Source organism: Zonotrichia albicollis, chromosome 15 (genome assembly GCF_047830755.1).
Source record: "Zonotrichia albicollis isolate bZonAlb1 chromosome 15, bZonAlb1.hap1, whole genome shotgun sequence".
Lineage (NCBI taxonomy): Eukaryota > Metazoa > Chordata > Aves > Passeriformes > Passerellidae > Zonotrichia > Zonotrichia albicollis.
The window spans coordinates 9,595,755-9,613,544 of NC_133833.1; the positions used below are offsets into that span (position 1 = coordinate 9,595,755).

Below are 17,790 nucleotides of genomic sequence, written 5' to 3' on the forward strand. Positions count from 1 at the left end.
AAATCTGCTCTAGCAAGCTGCTCAGCATCCTAAAGCCCCTGGAATAAACTTCTCAAGTCAGGCAGTCACCTCAACAGTTCTTTGGAATTTACAGAGAGGCCTCTTCTAAGTGATGTGCTCTGTAGAACTCCCAGGCCATCAGCTGAGCTCTAGGAGGTCCTTTCTGGCTGAGAATCTATTTGAGTCTTCCATCTCCCCAGAGAAACAGCCCAAAGAACAAGGTACTTAACATTTTAACATTGAATATTTTCTAATTGTAGTCTCACTTGTTATGTGAGATGGATACTGGCACAGGGTGCCCAGAGAAGCTGTGGCTGCCCCATCCCTGGAAGTGTCCAAGGCCAGGCTGGGCTACTGAACTGGGCAAAACAAGATTCTAAACTAAGAAATTCTGAGTCCTGGGAAAATTCTTCATGTTAGAAAATATTTTCCAGTGTGTCTAGAAAATAAGGATTTGTTCCCTAACGTGTGGGGTGCACAGCCTGGAACTCTCTGGAACCCCAAGATATGGGAAACCTGTGACTAAGCACAGAAGCATTGGTTTGGAATGGTTGGTTGGTTTCCAACATAAGGTTGGAAAACATCTCCAAGATTGCCAAGTCCAACCCTTGACTGATCAGCTCCTTGTGAACCAGAGCAGAGCACTCAGGGCTATGTTCAGTTGTTTCTTGCACATCTCCGTGGATGGTGACTCCACTACCATGCCAGTGCTTAACAACCCTTTCAGGGAAGAAATCCCTGCTGATGTCCAAGCTGAACCTCCTCTGAACCTCCTGAGGCTGTAAATGATGCTGCACTCTGCAGTGTGGTGCTGCTGCAGGTATCAGTGTGCTTACAGGCACCCTGGCTGTGTCTTCATTGGAGTGATGTGAGAACATGCTTTTTGCTTCCTAAACATTTTTGTTTAGGATTGGAAGTAAAGCAAATTGTCAGAATCCTGTGTTGTCACTGTGTAAATACCTTGCGTATTTGAAAGCCATTTTGCCATGGAGAGCTGACACAAAGCTGGGCTCAGCAGCAGAGCACAGTGTGTGCTGTGACAGCGACATGAGGGCTCTTACCCTGCCCTTCCTCACAATGCAAAACCCTTCACATACCTTTTTATTTCCCTGAAAACCCTGTACCTGGTGCTTTCCAGCACCCACAGGTGACTTATCAGCTGTCACCCGTGCTGGGGGCAGTGCTCAGGTGGGGCTGTGCTAACACAAAGGTTTGGGTGCCCAGCTCTGCTCTGCTCCTCGGCCCGGGGCTCCTTGCACAGCTGGGGTTCGGAGATGCTTTCAAGGGCTGAGCTAGAGCTGCCTGAATTCCTGGCAGCACCCGGGGCAGGTGTTCTGTGAGCACCACTAAGCTCTGTGAGCACCACTCGGAGCTAAATCCATTCCTGGCTCCATGAAAGCTCCCGCACGTATTTCCACTGAAGCAAGGCTCTCTGACGTTGGAACTATTTTAAACTAGCCGGTTCTTCAATGTTGTTTTTCTGCGAAAATGCCTTCCGCCTCTGGAGCAGCACCTGGCGATGGGATTTCACCGTGTTTACCTGCGGGAAGCTTTCAGAGATACTGGCAGCATCACCCCGCCTTTCCCCCCCCGAAGGAAAGCAGCACCGTGGGCGTTGTGGGGCGAGCCCGGGTTACCGAGACCGATTTCCCCACAGGCCCTGCCAGCCGGGCCCGCTGGAGGGCACCGAGCCGGCCCCGGCCCCGCCACCCCGGGATACCCGCGGTGCCCTCAGGGCCGGGCCGGACCCGCCGGGCACGCTCCCTCAGCCCGCGGGGAGGGGCCTTGGCCTCTCTATTGTGCGGCTTCTGGCGCGGCTCCGTCGCTGCCTGAAAAACCCTCCATCGGCGGCACCTTCCCGTCGAACCCCTTTCGGCTCCGCTCCCCGCTCCGCACCTCACGGAAGGCAGCGCGAGTACCGGATTTCGCCGTTCGGGAGCCGCGGTGCGGTGTTTTGCTCAGGCGTTCGCGGCGGGCAGCCCGGGCGTTGCGAGGCGGCGGGAGGCGGGTCCTTCCCCCCTCCCCCGCTCGCTATAAGAGCGCCGCCGCAGTCGGGCCCGAGCGCCGCCACCGCCTCCTCACGGTCCGTCCGCGGAGCCGCCGCCGCCTCACGGTGAGGCCCGAGCGGGCCGGGGGGGCGCGGGGGCAGCGCTGGAAGCTGTGCGGGCGCGGTGGGCCCGGCTCTGCCGCGGACGGAGGGTCGGCAGGCCGTGGGGTGATGGCGGGGGCTGGGGCGGGCGGAAAGATGAGCGCTCCTGCGCCGTGCGGGGATGGAGCGCCCGGGGTGCGCTGGGCCCGCGCCGTGCGGGGATGGAGCTCCCGCGGGGGCGGCGTGGGCAGCGCTGCCCGCGGGGGCGGTGAGCGAAGCCTCGGAGCAGACCGAGCCTCCCCTGGGCGGCTGTGCCTCCCCCTCCCCGCCCCCGTGAGGCCGCGCCTCAGGTGCGGGTTCGTTACCTGGCTCCTGGTTACCGGGAGCGGGGGGGAAGCGGCGGGCATCCACCCGGAATGGCGCTGGGAGGCGCGGCTGGAGGTGGCTGAGCTCGACGTTTCAGGCTTAGCCGAGTAAATTACTGCTGTAATTCAGGTTTGGCTTGAGCTCGGCTCTCAGCCTGTTGTTGCTGTTGTCAAATAAAGCTTTTAGGACTGGTTTGCTTAGTCACCCAGTGGTGCTGCTGCCCAGGGACTGTCACCTGCCGGAGCCGTACTGCAGCTTGCTAAAAATTAGTTCTGTTTTTTTCTTGTTTTCTAGGAAATCGAGTTCAGTGGTGTTAAAAAAAAAAAATCGATGAAATTCTGATGTGTTGTCAATGACAAGGCAGTAGTTTAACTTCATTCTACTTGTTTCAGCAATAAATGAAGGTGTTGTTATAAATAAGCAGCTTTGGCTGATAGGAGGGGAATATCCTTGCTGGGGCTCCCCTGGCTGAGGCAGCATCCCTGCCTGGCTCTGCTGTGCAGCATTATGTAAGATCAGGCTCGGGGAGGCTGCCGATGGAGCTGGGTTTGTTCTGGAGTGCTCCCAGGCAGTCACTGCAAAAACAGATGCATTAAATTTAAAATGTGTGCCTACAGCACTTTTCCCAAACATCATTCAAACTGCTAACGCAGAGCTGTGCTGTAGCCCAGATTCTCTGTGTGTGTGTGTGTATATATATATATATATTTATATATATGCACACACTTGTACCTTTGGAATAGTCATGACTGTGTTCCTCCAGAACACCCATCTTAATTAGAAGTAGCACTGTCATATAGGGTTACGTTGCTGTGTAAACATTAACTGCCTGCTCCCTGCCAAATGGAAATTAAAGCAATGAGGACTCGGCGCTGGTGGGGGCTGCTCAATAACACGTGTTGGCCGAGGTTTGCACGGGGCTGTCAGGCTCAGCCACACAGAGCCCTGAGCTTTCAGAAAGAGGCAATGCAAGTTTGCTTCGAGTGGTCCAGTTAATTAACTGTTGATAGCTCAGGTACTACTGTGGGGCACTGGTGTGTGCAGCCGGTAAGTTTGGTTTGGTTGGCAGTTTAATTGCATTTGAAATTCTTTGTTCCCAGAGCTGTTCACAGTAGTTGCAGGCTGTGCAAACACATGCTTCAGTGATCCTGAAGCAGGTAACTGGAGGACCAAAAAGAAAGGAAACTGTTGCAATGGTTTGCTGCTGACAAATATTTTGTGTGGTAAAGGAACTTACAACACATCCTACTAGCTGGTTGAGAACAAATTTATAAATTTTATGTGGCCAGACAGTTGTGTTTATATTGTCCTTCGGCTGGCTCAAGTGCACTGACACCCCACAGTCTGCATGTGTAGTGTCAGCCAGAGGTTGTAATTGCCTGGTGCTGTGTCATGTGCTTCACTTCTGGGTTTCAGTTGTTACATATCTGGAATGATGCTTTTTTGTAGAATTTGATGGTGTTTTTGCTAATGACATCTTTCAAGCCTGCTGCCTGTTTACTGTAGGTCTTACTACAGTTTGTTTCAGGAATTTTGTTAAAATGCATGGTTGTCTCAGATGCTAACAAAGTACTGGTCTTGCTTCCTGCTTTGCAAGGGCAGTAGTGAGTGCTGAAGGCCTTCCTTGTAGGAGTTTATTGCTTTTTAATCTCCTCAGAAAACCAAACACTTTTCTGGAGGAAAGCCTTTGATCCTGAGTAACCTGGTCTGTTTAACTCTGTTTGGAGCAAGGGAGGCTGGACTGGCCCATCTAGAGGAATTCCTCCCAACCTCAGTGTAATGATTCTGTTCCAGAGGCTGTAATTTGAAAGCTGCTGTTGAGATCTGACATTGTTTGAGCAGTTGAAGTGAGTGGCACTTGTTTGGATTTGAAGGCAAGTGGTGTTTTGGAAGTGTTGAAGTTTTGTTCAAGAGAAAGATAGCTGTTGTGTGATACTGGAAAAAAAAAGCACTATTGACTAATCTCTGTGTTTTATGCTTTCAAGTTAAAAAAAGAAATGAGTTTGTGTTAGACTTCAGTCAATCCTTGTTTCTTGAACATGAGGATTAATGAATTTAGAGCTGTTGATTCAAGGAGTGAATAATCTGAGTGCACCTTAAGTAGCACTGGGCTGTCTGCTGTTGGGAAGAAACAATTTCAGCAGTAAAGGTGATGCACATCTTTGAGTCAGCTGAACATGTAACATCTGAACATTGTGTGGAAATAACTGTCCTTCTCTTGTAGATGCCTTCAATTAAACTGCAGAGCTCAGATGGAGAAATCTTTGAAGTTGATGTGGAAATTGCAAAGCAGTCTGTGACTATAAAGACCATGCTGGAAGGTAAGAGTGTGAGACCCTGAGGAAGCCTCTTGCACAGGAACTGAAACAAGCTGGTGCTGTGCTGAAAAAGGATTCCCAGGCCTATGGAGCAGCTTCTGTCTCCTGCCTGAAACAGCTGTAACTCTGCTGTAGCTGAAACTGCTCAGGGTGGATGTGCTCTTGGAAAAAGCCCTGGTTAAGAGCACTTGTAGGGAGGGCAGTAAAATACAAGCAGCCCACTGCCTTGCCTACAGTCTGCTTCAGTTTTGTGAGAGTTAAGCAAACAGAACATTAATAATATTTAAAACTTCAGTTTATTTAATTGCACAAACCAGTCTTAGAAGGTAAATATCACTTGTATGGAGTGGGAGATACTAAATCAATGCAATAAAGAGCTGAAGTTAAACCTGTATTGTGAGTTGTGAATGCTGGTAAATTATTTGGGATAAATACTTAGGTCTGATCTCCTGCTGACATAAATTTGAAACAAAAGAACTCGTGGCGGGGGAGGGGAAATGTGCCAGATGGCTGGGATACAGAGCAAACTGTCTGATCCCGCCAGTGCAGATCCTCATTGTTTACTGGTGCCTTTTCCTAGTTTCTGGATGTATTCATGAATTAACTTAGGAACAATTATTTCTGTACATGTAGTTAATATTATGCTCTTGCATGTAAATGTTTGGTTGTAACACCTTATGAGAACAGTAAAAATAAGATTGAATGTCAGGCATTGAATGCTTCTATTCTGTTAATAAGATGCTGTTGAACATGGCTGGCAGCACAAACAGGAAATGGAATGCATTAGGGTGCACAATTCTCAGTTTTCTCCTACAGGAGTTGTGCCAGTGTTGGAGATAGAGGGAAGTTATTCATGGGAAGTGTGTAAGCTGGGCACCATAAACTTGCCCCTTTCTAACCTGGGAGAGAACCAGTCTGCTAGCACAGGTGAAAGGCATTTTCAGTGCAGCTGGCTGAGCATCAGGTAATGTTTTGTGTGTTGGGTGCTGCAGCTGAGAGAGGAGGAGCTGAAAGTTTGGGTTGTACTGAGCACCGTGGGACCACCATTGAAATATCAATTTTCTGCTAACAGATAAAATTGCTGGTTCAGAGGTGATGGTGACAAGTCAGTCAGAGTTGACTGAAGTTCAGATATTGCTTGAATTATTTCAGTATCTTTTAATGGCAGTGTTTCAGTTCTGAATCTGTGGAGTAATTTCAAACAGAAAAGCAATGTTAATTAGCATCCCACTGATAGCAGCAGTAGCAGACTTGTCTAAATACAGAAGTACATGAATTTATCACGTACAGATTTGAGGCGTGATGATGGTCGTATGTTCTTGAAAATTTGGTTCCTTGGTGATGTAGAATTGGCTCATCTGTGCATGTAATGAGTGAAGGTCTGCATTGTTAGTCAGTTACATAACTCATTCCAAGATGTCTTTGACAGCTAGGGTGTCATCCAACTGTTAGCATTTGGGTAATAAAAAAAGCACATTCTTTAATCAAAGATGGCTAATGTGGTGTTTGTTCTGTGTATCAAGCTGAAACTTTAATTATCTTTTTCTCCTTCTTTTTACATTGATTCCTTGGTCATATCAAGGGGACAAATCCAAATCTCTCTGGAGATTTTTAAACTTTTAAAACAAGGAGTGTTGGAAACATGCTTTATAAATGCTTTTTTTTTTGATGGAAGGATTTGTGCTGCTGTCTTACCATGTGAACTTCTTCAGCTGGTACAGGATCAATATGAGTGATTCAGAGCCTGGGAGCAGCACTTGTGTGGCTACAGTATTTCCTGCTCATGCAGAGGACAAGATGCTGTGTCTGTTTACCACAGTAGATTGAATTCTTATTTAGTCATTAATGGAATGGGAGCCCTCAAGTTAGAACTTGTGTGTTGAAACTGTGTAAGTGGTAAAAATACACAAATGTTTGTCAGATTGTTCAGCATCTGAGTTCAGATTCAAAGCACTGAGTTAGCAAGTGACAGCTTAGCTGATGGTGTGTACATACTGTCATTTGGTGAGGCAGCCTTATCAGCCACTTAACCTCTGCTTGGTACAGCCATAGCTCCACACAGCCTTCCAAAAGCTCCTTACCTCGCAGTTTAGAGGTCCTTTGTTACCAATCTTCAACCTCAGTGTTGTCAAAATAGTGAAGAACTGATGAAGCATCCCAGTTCAGTAAATGCTTTTGTCTGCCAATTGCTCAGTTGTCTTTTCCATTTTAGATTTGGGAATGGATGATGAAGGTGATGATGACCCAGTCCCTCTTCCAAATGTTAATGCAGCCATCTTAAAAAAGGTAAGATGGTGAAAGCTGTTGTGCTCCATGGCAGTAAAGAAATGTAAAATTCATCTTGGAGTTGGGTATTATGAACTACTAGTTAGAAAATATTTTTTATGTACTACAAACTTAACCAAATCAAGGTGCATGAACGTGAGTGTGTGGGCTGAGGCAGGTGGGTGTGTGGGCTGAGGCAGGTGTGTGCAGGGGTGACCTGGAACAGCAGCTGTAAGGCAGACAGGCTTCCTGAGGAAGTGGTGCTGGGCATCTCTGCACACTGGCATTTCATGGTGTTAAAGCACTGGCTTTAATTGGATTCTGTGAACTGAGGTGGCTGTTCATGAGATGCAAATGTTTGGAGAAAGGATTAAGGGGCAGGCAGTGGTGAGAGTGACTGACACTGACAGTGCTTAAGGGACACTGTGTGGTGTTAAATTCATTAACAGACCATGGTCATTGGGTTAAGGGAGAAAGTTGTAGTTGTGTGGTGTCCAAGATTCTTTATGCTTTCAAATAGTGCCAAAGTAAGCACCAGACCACTGTGCCTGTTTTGGGGTAAATATAGGGTTAGGAATTGTTTCCCAGTGAACAGACACATAAATAACTTAAATTTGTGAAGTCTCTTGGGTTGGTGAAATGGAACAGGAGTTTGCTTGCAGTAGATCCCTGCTTCTTTTCTATGTCTGGGTCATGAGATTGCATGTTCCCAAACTAAAAAAAACCCAACAAAACAAACCCCAAATGAACACTAATAATGGCAAACTTGCTGGCTGAACTTTGTACTGGGGTGAATGTGACCTGCTGGTAGCTGTTACCACTCTCCTCTCTTTCCCTGTGCAGTGTCTGCTTAATACAAAGTATGTTTCTGCAAACACATTAAATACAGCAAAATGAGGATTAAGTTTTCTTTGTACAGCCCATATATGTTAGCACAGGGACCTATAACTTCATAGCACCAGCTGCTGGCTTTTAAGATTAATTAATTTACATGCTACTAAATCATTTGGGATTTCTGAAAGCTGTTGTATTCTGGGATTTGGGATCTATTGTTCTAATTTATTCCAAAATGAAGTTAAGTTATAGTTGGAGTTTCATGGAAGAATCACTTGGATAAAACTTTAATATCAAAACCGTAATTAGGTGATTCAGTGGTGCACCCATCACAAGGATGATCCACCTCCTCCTGAGGATGATGAGAACAAAGAGAAGAGAACAGATGACATCCCTGTGTGGGATCAAGAGTTTCTGAAAGTAGACCAAGGAACACTTTTTGAACTTATCCTGGTGAGTGTCCTCAAGAAGGGCAAAGCCTGTGCCTGTGAAGTTATGCACCTGAGAAATAAAGCCTTTATGCTTCTTGAGTTACTTCTTCATTGGAAAGGGGGGATGTGGGGAGGGCAGGTGGTTCTGGTGAGTATTGGCTGAAATTGGTGAGCATGTTGGAGTGCTTTTAGCCTAATGTTAGTATATATGCTATACTTGCTCATCAATCAAAATACTTTACTAAATAGCACTGTCTTTTATTGTTGCTCTCAAGTCCAAGTTGAGGGCTTATTGCTAGTTACAGAGTTCTGGAGATCTGTATAAAAATGAAAATCTGACTTTGACTGTTAAATTTGTACTGTGTATGGAGCTGTGAGCCAACATTACCTGCCTTGGCTGGTTAACAGTACTGCAACACTGAAGATCTTGGATGTTTGCAGACTTCTGAAAGCTATTTGTTAAGGGTGGAGCAGGAGGAGTGTTTTTCATGGTACAAATGACTACCTTCTATTTGGCAAGCAAGTTTTAGGTACTGTCCTGAAGGTTTTAGCTAGGAGCTTCTCAAAGTGGGGATGATCTGTTTGCACACAGTATTCTAAAATTTCGGTGTAAACTTCTGTAGTGCATCTAATGATACAGAATATTGATATGGAGGCTTTAAATCTGAAAACTCTTTCACAGGCTGCAAATTATTTGGACATCAAAGGTTTGCTGGATGTCACATGCAAGACAGTGGCAAACATGATCAAGGGTAAAACTCCAGAAGAAATTCGCAAGACATTCAATATTAAGAATGACTTCACTGAAGAGGAAGAAGCACAGGTACTTGGTCTGGGTTAAATTATAATTTAGATGGCTGTTGGTGCTGAATTACTGTGTGCTGCTTCATAACTCAATTTGTGATGCAGCAAACTTGTTACCAATCAATGTAAACTAATGCATCAACTCCTCATAATTGGGGTGCTGCTAGCAGAAGACATTTTGGTGTCTACCATGCTTGCAGCCCATTACCTGTAAAGGTCAAAACAAGATATACTGATTTTTCTAACTCTAGCATGTTTAATAAGAAAGCAGGTAGGATTGTGTGTGGCAGTCTTAGTTTGTTGGTTTGGGGCTATCATGGGAATGCTGAAGGTGTATTGCTGCATGTGGCTGGAGAGGTAAGTTTGGCTTCTCTAAGTAACAAACTCATTGATCTTAAAACATGACCAGCAAACCAACTGCAAAATGGCAGAGTTGGGGAGAAAGCAGAACATGATGCCTGGTTTCAGTACAGGGCAGTGAGTTGTAGATTTTTGAGGGTATTTTTCAATGCTATGTTTATGTTATAAACAGCTTAGACTCCAGGTAGTCCATTTGCTTTTCTTGGTTGGAAAATTTCAGATTTGATCAAACCTAGGCATGAAAAACCAGGCTTACACTGATAAACAGGCCAGTTTGGAAGACGGATTTTACAATTGCAAAATCTGTGTGAAAAACTAAAGCTGCTTCAAGTTTGTCTCTGTGCAGTAAATAATCCTGAATGGGTATTTACAGCCAAAGGCTTAGAATGTCACTGCCACATACTGACAGTTAACTGCTCTTGCAGGTACGTAAAGAGAACCAGTGGTGTGAAGAGAAGTGAAGTTTTGTGCCTGACACTCGAACACTGTAAGGATTGTTCCAAATACTAGTTGCACTGCCCTGTTCATAATTGTTAATATTAGACAAATGCAGCAGCAAATGAAGTTGTGTTAGCAGGATGTTGTTCCCTTTGCATGTGTAGTGTTTTTTTGAGTACAGATCTAGATCTCTGAGTTTTTACTAGTGTAATTGGATGTCTTTTTACTTTGCAATGAATAAAACTGAACTAAGTGTGGATTCTGTATGGGAAGTAGCACTTAAGGTTGTCATTTTCATTACACTTTTAAACTGTTGAAGTCCAGATGTAGTGCTAAGGATTGACTCTGTTGTAAATAAAAACATCTATAACTTCTTCCTCAAGAAGAGCAAAACACATGTATTTACAGGGTATTGATAACTTCAGAAAGAAAAACAAACTAGAATCTCTCTTGGGGAACTAGATAATATAAAAAAGTTACTGGATTTCTTACAAAAGCATTGTGGAAAAAGTTAAGTGTTACTTAAAGCTATATAATTTTCAAGATGGTTCTTGTCCTGCATTTAAAAAAAATTAAATATTTGACCACTTTCTTGTCCTTTTAGTCTTGCCTTATAGACTAGTGAAAATGTGATTTAGAACTAAACAAGCTCCTGACAGTTAAATTTGAATACTTCAGCCATGTCTTGAAGACCTGCCTCTAGGTGATAGCAAATAAAGTGTGTTGCTTTGTGCACAGGATGGGTGTGTTTTTATACATATTACTGTTTAAAGTGGAATCCAGATTTGACCAAAAATGACTGACATTACCAAAGTTAATATTATTGACCTGTGCATGCCATTAGTGGCTGGTTTTTAGGCAGTTTTAAAGACCCTTGTGATGTAGCTCTTGGAAACATGGTTTCCTGTGTCCACAGGAAATCTTTTGCCTCTGTATGTGATACTTCAGCTTGTAGAGACTTAATTATTGCATACAAAGCTAATGCAATATCAAGCTTAACTTCTTTGGACAAAGCCACTTGCAACTAGTTGAACAGTAACTGGTTTTCTGATTTATTTTTTTTTTTTACAGTTCCCTTATAGGGAGTAGGGGATGGTTGTGTGGTAGATCTTTGAGGTGTGCTCTTAGCTTGTATTGCATTCCATTCTCTGTATAAACCTTAGAGTAGAATGAACCTTAATAAACATACTTATCTCACTTGAAATATTGGTGTTTCACTTCTGAATTAATAAAGGGCTTTTAAACTTTGGTTTGCAAATGGTTCTAGTTATTTGGAACTAGACAGTTTTACTGTCATTTGTTACTGAGTGTAGAAATAATAGCACTGAGGCAGTGGTTAATTGAAACAAAACAGATGTCAAGTTTGTAAGGGACTAATGCAGGGTACCAGTCAGACAGTGGGCAACTTTGAGATGAAGTTGGGTTATGGATAAATATCCAGAGAGACTTTTTGATGGCTTACCAAGATTGCCTACAGTTTGGATGTAACCATTATGAAAGCATTCAGAATTTGCTCTAAAGCAGCATTGAAACCCATGCTTTGGGTAGAACTGCTCCTCACATCTGGTTTCTCAGGAGGTTGTGGGGCCTGCCTTTGTGTTGCTGTGCATTATATTGGGTGTATTAGACACTGTCAGTGGGCATAAAATACTGCACTGCTGCACTTGGACATGCTGAAGCCTTTCCAGCAGCCTGCATTGCAAACAATGCAGCTCAGTTTAGAAGTGCTACTAGAGGAAAATGTGATGGAAAATGTCCTTTCTGTGGCTGTTTGTAGTTAACATTCAGAAGCCTGGTGTAATTGTGCTTGGTGGCAGCAGCCTGTGTAAATTCCTTTGGGTGCTTGTCACAAGCCCATTGTCAATGTTTGTCAGCCTTGCAGGATGCCTCATGCTGCTTCAGGGTGAGGGAGGGACAAAGACAGTTTATCTTCCTCATTGCACTGCTCCAGCTGTGCTGTGCCTGCATAACCACACGTGGGATTAAAGCTGGTACCTGTGAGAGCAGCTGGCCCAAGGCTGAGCTGTGCTGGGCAGGTGTGCAGGGCTGGAGCCTGTGCTGGAGCCCCAGGTTGTGACACGTGGCTCTTGGCACTGAGGCACCTGTGTGGAGGTGCAGGAGGGCTGCTCTGTGTGCTCAAGGCATGGTGTGCTCTGTCAGATCTGTAATTCTCTCACTGGCCTTGGTAGTCAGGATTGCATAAACTTACTTGCTCTAATTGACATTCCCCTGCAGTAGTGACTCAGACTTCAGCCACATTCAGGTTCTGTAGCTGCCTGGCAGGGATGTCAGCAGGAAAAGCCTGGTTTTGTGAATCTCTCAGTTGTCTTACCCACTCCAGTAATACTAGTGCTGAGCTGTAGAGAAGGACACTGGGGAGGTGCTGAGGGTTTGGGCTGTCCTGTGGCTGCTGCCTGTGTTCTGTGCTTCAGCTGAACCTGCTCCTTGCTGCTCTAACGGGCACTGGCTGTGTGCTCTGAGACTGATTCCAACTGCTAAACTTTCTGGTGTTGTTTAACTTGTATTAAAGCTGCTTTTTTTTTTCCTATTTTTTTTTTAAGTCAGTGCATGATCAGGGATCAGGCTTTTCAAGGGATTGACTGTGGGGGTAGGGAGAAGCAAGGCTGGGTGTCAGTAGGAATTGTAGGAAAAAAGTATTTTCTTTGGACCCTTGGCTCAGTATTTCAGTCTTACCCATTGAAGGTTATTGGCAGTTATTCTAAAAACTATTCAAACATACAAATGCTGAAGGGAAAAAACAAAAGCAAGCAGGAATCCTCTTGAATGCTAAGAAATAGTTACTTGAGAGCTTGATAGCATTATAACTTCCAGTGGCCTCTTTTGAGCAGCCAGTCTGGCAATTACTTTATTTATAAAGCTATAAACATACTTTGAACATAAAAGCCAAAAAATACAAACTCAGTGAAGTAAAAAAATTACAACAAATGATGGATAGTCATTGGACAAATGAAGGTACAGCTGCAAAACATTTATCCCTGCTACATACATACAGTGGTTTTACTTGATTTAATGAAGTGGTACTTCCATGACTTCTACATTCAGACTGATTCCAGGAATTCAAATATGTATTTCAAGAAGAGTTAAAACTGCTGTAAAAGAACTAAAAAAAAAATTCTTGTTGAGATAAAAACTTCAGGGCAAAGTCTTCCTTTTATTAAAAAAGAGTATTAACACAAAATAGCAACACTTCATATGGCAGTTTGAAAGACACCCTTTTTGGTATGAATAACTTGGTTTTGGCATTGGTTATCAGCCATGGGGCCATGGAACAGAAGTCAGTCATGCTGTTTCGTCTTGGAAAGGAGTGGCCAAACAGTATCTTTTCTGTGTTTTGGAATAGAAATAATGACATTTTCTCAGTTTCCCCAGTATAAACTGGGTGCAGTTTATCACAGGTGGGTGTTGTGAGTTTATCCTGCAGCAGTGGAAGCACGGGGTGAGCTCTGGCCTGTATGTGTAGAGCAGAGCACACAGTGCTGAGTGTGACTGCTCCAGCTCTGGGGCTCTGGAAATGCTGCTGTGCCACAGGGGCACAGGCAGGGGCTCCTGGAGAGGGGGTGCTCGCTGTCACTGAGGAGCTTTGGCAGGAATCAGTGGGATTACAGTGGTGAGAGGAGGCTGTAATGCAGGAGAGCCTTTTGCTGGTCCAGGCAGGGACTCCACCCCATGGAGGGGCCAGAGGAGCCTTGAAATAGGCGGGTGGAGGTCCCAGGGGTGCCTGGGCCAGTTTAATACTGATCAGGACTTGCCCTGAAATTTCCTCTGGTGTTATTTAGACACATCTGCCTTTTCTACCTGCCTTTGCTTTGCTGCTAAGTTCCATCTGTCATCCAACCATGCAGTAGCAGTTGGGTATTGAGTTGCACCAGCCTTACACCCAGGATGGGGCACACCAGGCTGTGGTGGCTGCTCTGTCATCTCTGGTGTTTCCAGGAGGTGACACTTAGAGCACCTTACAGCAGAGGGTCTCAGAGTGACAAATGATGAGCTGAGACACAACCATTTTTAAAGCTGTTTCTTTTGTTTGAAAATCATATGATTAAAGAGATCATATCAGGTCTGGCAAGTCTACTGAGTTCCTCTGTTCAGCACCAGAACATGCTGTTGGCTAAGCTTGCTAAAATAATTTAAAATGAGCAGATTGCATATTGATCTAGTGCTATGTAATTAACCCTCTGAGTGCAGTCAGTACAAAAGTGTACAGTTCGCATTGGATCGGGTAATGCTACTTCTCCAAGGGTTAAAATGATTCAAACTTCAAAATGACTCTTTGCAAACTTGTCAGGTTTGTGCACATAGCTTTCTGTCAGTGCTTCTGAAGTTACATTTAAACAGGAGAGGAACAAAGAAACAGGTTTAAATCTTCAAAACTAAAACCAGAAATGAAAAATCTACACTACTAGAAGCAAAACCATCTAAATAAAGGGACTAAAGCCAAAGCTGCTCTACAGACTAGTTAGGTTTGGCTTTTTTTTTTTTTTTAATTTTTAAATCTTTGAGGCATAAAGTTGGTTAAAAAGTTACGTTTAATCCAATGTAAAAAATTATGGTTTGTGTTTTTGCATTAAGAAAAAATATAAAAATAGTTTGTACATTATAAAGGTCATCTTAAATTTCTTGCAGTTCTACAATAATATTACTACATAATTTGTATTCAGTACTCCAAAACCCATCTATCAAGTAGGAAAAAAATAGTGCCCCCTCTACCTCTGTGTGGTGTCATTTTTCTCTTCAGCAGTCTGGAATAGATTTCTTTCAAACAGGAAAAAAAGTCTGCACTGGACTAGACTGTGGTCTCTGAGAAGACTGTAAACCTGAAGCAAATCCAGAACTTGGAATTATTTGGGATTTACATCAGTTCATGGAGATCATAATCCATCCACAGTGTTTTTTGTTTATCAAACTCAAAATATAAATACAGTACCAGAAACTGGTAAACATTTTAAAGCTGGAGAGAATACATGAACATTTGGCATCATCATTGGGGTGGAGGGAGAATCTTTTAGAAAAAGCTAGAATAAGGTTTTTTAAAAAGTTCTACACTGAATCATGACAAAGAGGGTTCTTATGTCACCGAGGGTATGTACAGACAGATGCCTACAGAGCGGGGCAGTGAGTGCTGCTGTGCTGCCAGGAGAGCTCACACCTCCCCCTGAGGGACCTGCTGGGCCAGTGTGGGTCTGTGCCCTGGGCCAGTGACATCCTGGGGCTGCTGGCTCCCACATGCCCTGCCCTGCTCGCTGCTGTGCACGTGCAGAGCTCGATCAGAGCCTACAAAAGCAACAGACTGATTTGTGAGGCTGTGGGCAGTCTGTCTGGTGGGATTTCTGACCATCCCTCTGACATCTGCAGAGGACAGATGCTGCACCTGCCCAGTGTCCTGAGCAACCAGCAGCCCTTCCAGCAGCCAGTCCGTGCTCCTTTGCCTGGCTGATGCTCCCTTTTCCTCTGCCTTGCTGTACAACCATGGAATGGGACCTGTTGCCTGCAAACATCTTCCTGTTCTCAAACAAGAAGTTCAAAAAATTCACCTCATTGCTTTAAATATTTAATTTCTGTTTCACCCTGTCAGATCAGAACACTGGTATCGCTTAGTTTCCTTTTCAGACATCTGGGCTTTTAAAAAAATTCTCCTATTCCAGCTTTTCCAGCTCCTTGGTGTAAGGGCTGTGGGAGATCTGTGAGTGACTACACTTCGAAGCAGCTCGGAGGGCAGGGAGTGGAAGCCAGGGTTAGACTGACAGCACCTACCACCTACAGCAGCAAGCTGGGGATGTGGCTCTGCTCTCTGCCACGCTTGGAGATAATACAGTAAAAAAGAAACCAAAACAAACCCCCAAACAAACAAAAAAAAGCATCACAGGGCAGGGACAAAAGGCTTGTTTACTCATCAGCACTTTAACTTTTGGCAAGTACTTATTTTTTACCTTTTTTTTTTTAATTGCTTTTCTATCTTTATCATCCCTCCCCTCCAAAATAACCCCAACCAAATGAGTTTTCCATCATCCTTAAGTCATCCCGTGGCCAAACTTTGCATGTTTTACAGTGAGATGGGGATTTGGCTGTGCCTCTGGTCCTCGTCCGGGGGCAGGCAGGGACTATGTCCCCGAGGAGGCGCGGCTGTAGGCGGGGGGCGCCGAGGAGCGCCGGGCGCCGGGTCTGGAGGGGCCGGAGGCGGGCGGGAGGTGCGCGGACACGGGGCAGGGGTCGGGCTGGTCGCGGTGCGCGGGGTCGGCGGGGGCTGCGAGCTGCTCTGACGGGAAGGCGGAGGGGATGCATCGGAGTGCGTCCGGTGGGGATGGAGGGGAGTCTATAGCACTTCCATCGGAAGAAACTGGGCTGGCACAGCGTCCTTCTCCTTGTAAGTACCGAATGCACTTCTTTTTCCTCCTGGAACAGCAGAGAGAGGTCTGTGTGAGTAACGGGAGGGTCCCGGCAGCCCCGCCGCCCCCTGCTCCCCGCGGGGCCGGGGCGGCGCTGCAGCGCTGCGGGGACACCGCCAGGCGGCGCCAGCGGGCCGGGAGCGGCGCCCGCGGGGAGGGGCTCGGCCGCCAAGGGAGAGGAGGAGGAGGAGGAGGAAGGTATGAATTGAAACAGGAATAGACAACAAAATGTCGTGATAAAAATGAAAACACAAAAAAAAAAAGAAAAAAAAAGGAAGAAAAAAAAGAAAAAAGCGCCCCCCCAATTAATAATTATCAAAGCCATGAAAGAAAAATAATAATAAAAAAGTGAAAGAATACATTTAAAAATAATTATATTAATAATAATGAATACCCAAAAAATTAAAAAAAAAATTAAAAGAATAATAAAAATCCAACCTATAAGGTCATTCCTCACCAGCCACCACCCCAAGTGCTTGGATTCTGTGTGGGTGCCTGGCTCTCACAAGTTTAGGATTAAAGCATTCCTCATGGATCCCCTCCTGAGCTGCCACAGAGCCCATGCAGCACGGGACAGTGGTGTGCACTGCTGTCACACGGCACATCAGCACCACTGTGCTTGGCAGCCCCAGGCTGTGCTCTGCTTGGACAATGCTCCTCACACCAGTCTTGGCTTTTCTCATCCCAAAATCTGAAGGTTCCAAGAGTTCATTTCCCAGCACTTTCCTAGCCTTGTGCACAGTATCATCTACTTAGAACCACAGACTGGTTTGGGTTTGGAAGGGACTTTAATGCTCATCCCATTTCAGCCTCCCCATCATGGGCAGGGACACCTTGCACTAGACCAGAGGTTGCTCCAAGTACCATCCAGCCTGGCCCTAGCTCTCAGCTCTTCTGCTCTGAGTTATCTCTGCATGTGAGTGTACTTCCCATTCCTCCCCACCTCCAAGGACAACCCAGTGATACAGCTGGGCAGAAATGTGCTCAGCTACCATTCAGGAAAAGGGAAGGAAATGGCCGGGGATTGGCTGGAGGGAGATGGTCTGAGGGTGTCTGAGGTCCTGCTTTGAAAACTGGAACAGTCCTGAGGCCTTCAGAGGACTTGTTGCTCCTTGGAGGGCAGATCACTTTGAACCTGCTCACTGAGCTGAAGGAAAATCAGCCCTGGCAGAGCTACCAATGACACTTCAGCCCATGGGGATCCTGGAGTGGAATGTTGGCTGTGACCTCCCCTTGGGAAGTGACCTCCCCTTGGGAAGTGACCTCCCCTTGGGATGTGGAGTGCAGGTACAAAATGCAACATGGGCAGACACCAGGGACAGAGACTGGCAGAATGGCCCTGCAGTGGTGACAGGCTCAGTTCCATGCTCCCATTCTGTGGAGTGTGACAGAGCTCATCAGCTGGGGATGCCTTTACTGACCCAAAGGGGTTTTTACAGGACAAGGTTTTTACCCATTGGGGGCAGCGCTCCTCCCCAGCC

General features: G+C 45.5%; 2 protein-coding genes across 7 annotated transcripts in view; one reads left to right on the forward strand and one right to left on the reverse strand.

Annotated features, from left to right (window-relative positions):
- The first annotated feature begins 1,953 nt into the window (after positions 1–1,953).
- On the forward strand, positions 1,954–11,154 carry SKP1 (S-phase kinase associated protein 1). Its single transcript, XM_005483589.4, has 6 exons — positions 1,954–2,113; positions 4,680–4,776; positions 6,986–7,059; positions 8,182–8,325; positions 8,986–9,126; positions 9,893–11,154. Exons 2-6 carry the CDS (start codon positions 4,680–4,682, stop codon positions 9,926–9,928), a joined length of 492 nt encoding a protein of 163 aa, XP_005483646.1. The 5' UTR covers positions 1,954–2,113; the 3' UTR covers positions 9,929–11,154.
- A 1,719-nt stretch (positions 11,155–12,873) lies between these two features.
- The window catches only part of TCF7 (transcription factor 7), a 72,038-nt gene continuing 67,121 nt past the window's right edge, over positions 12,874–17,790 (reverse strand). For 4 of the 6 annotated variants that reach the window (XM_074552246.1, XM_074552247.1, XM_074552248.1 and 1 more), the window contains one exon: positions 12,874–16,316. In XM_074552246.1, the coding sequence (XP_074408347.1) occupies positions 16,025–16,316 (292 nt within the window). In that variant the 3' untranslated portion in view covers positions 12,874–16,024. The remainder of the gene's footprint in view (positions 16,317–17,790) is intronic. The other 2 variants (XM_074552250.1, XM_074552251.1) reach the window with 1 other exon arrangement.

Bases quoted from the DNA above. Each gene is read 5' to 3' on its own strand.
- SKP1 (XM_005483589.4), top strand. From the start codon at position 4,680: ATGCCTTCAATTAAACTGCAGAGCTCAGATGGAGAAATCTTTGAAGTT. The intron at 8,326-8,985 runs GTGAGTGTCCTC...ACTCTTTCACAG, and splicing joins CACTTTTTGAACTTATCCTG to GCTGCAAATTATTTGGACAT. The intron at 9,127-9,892 runs GTACTTGGTCTG...CTGCTCTTGCAG, and splicing joins CTGAAGAGGAAGAAGCACAG to GTACGTAAAGAGAACCAGTG.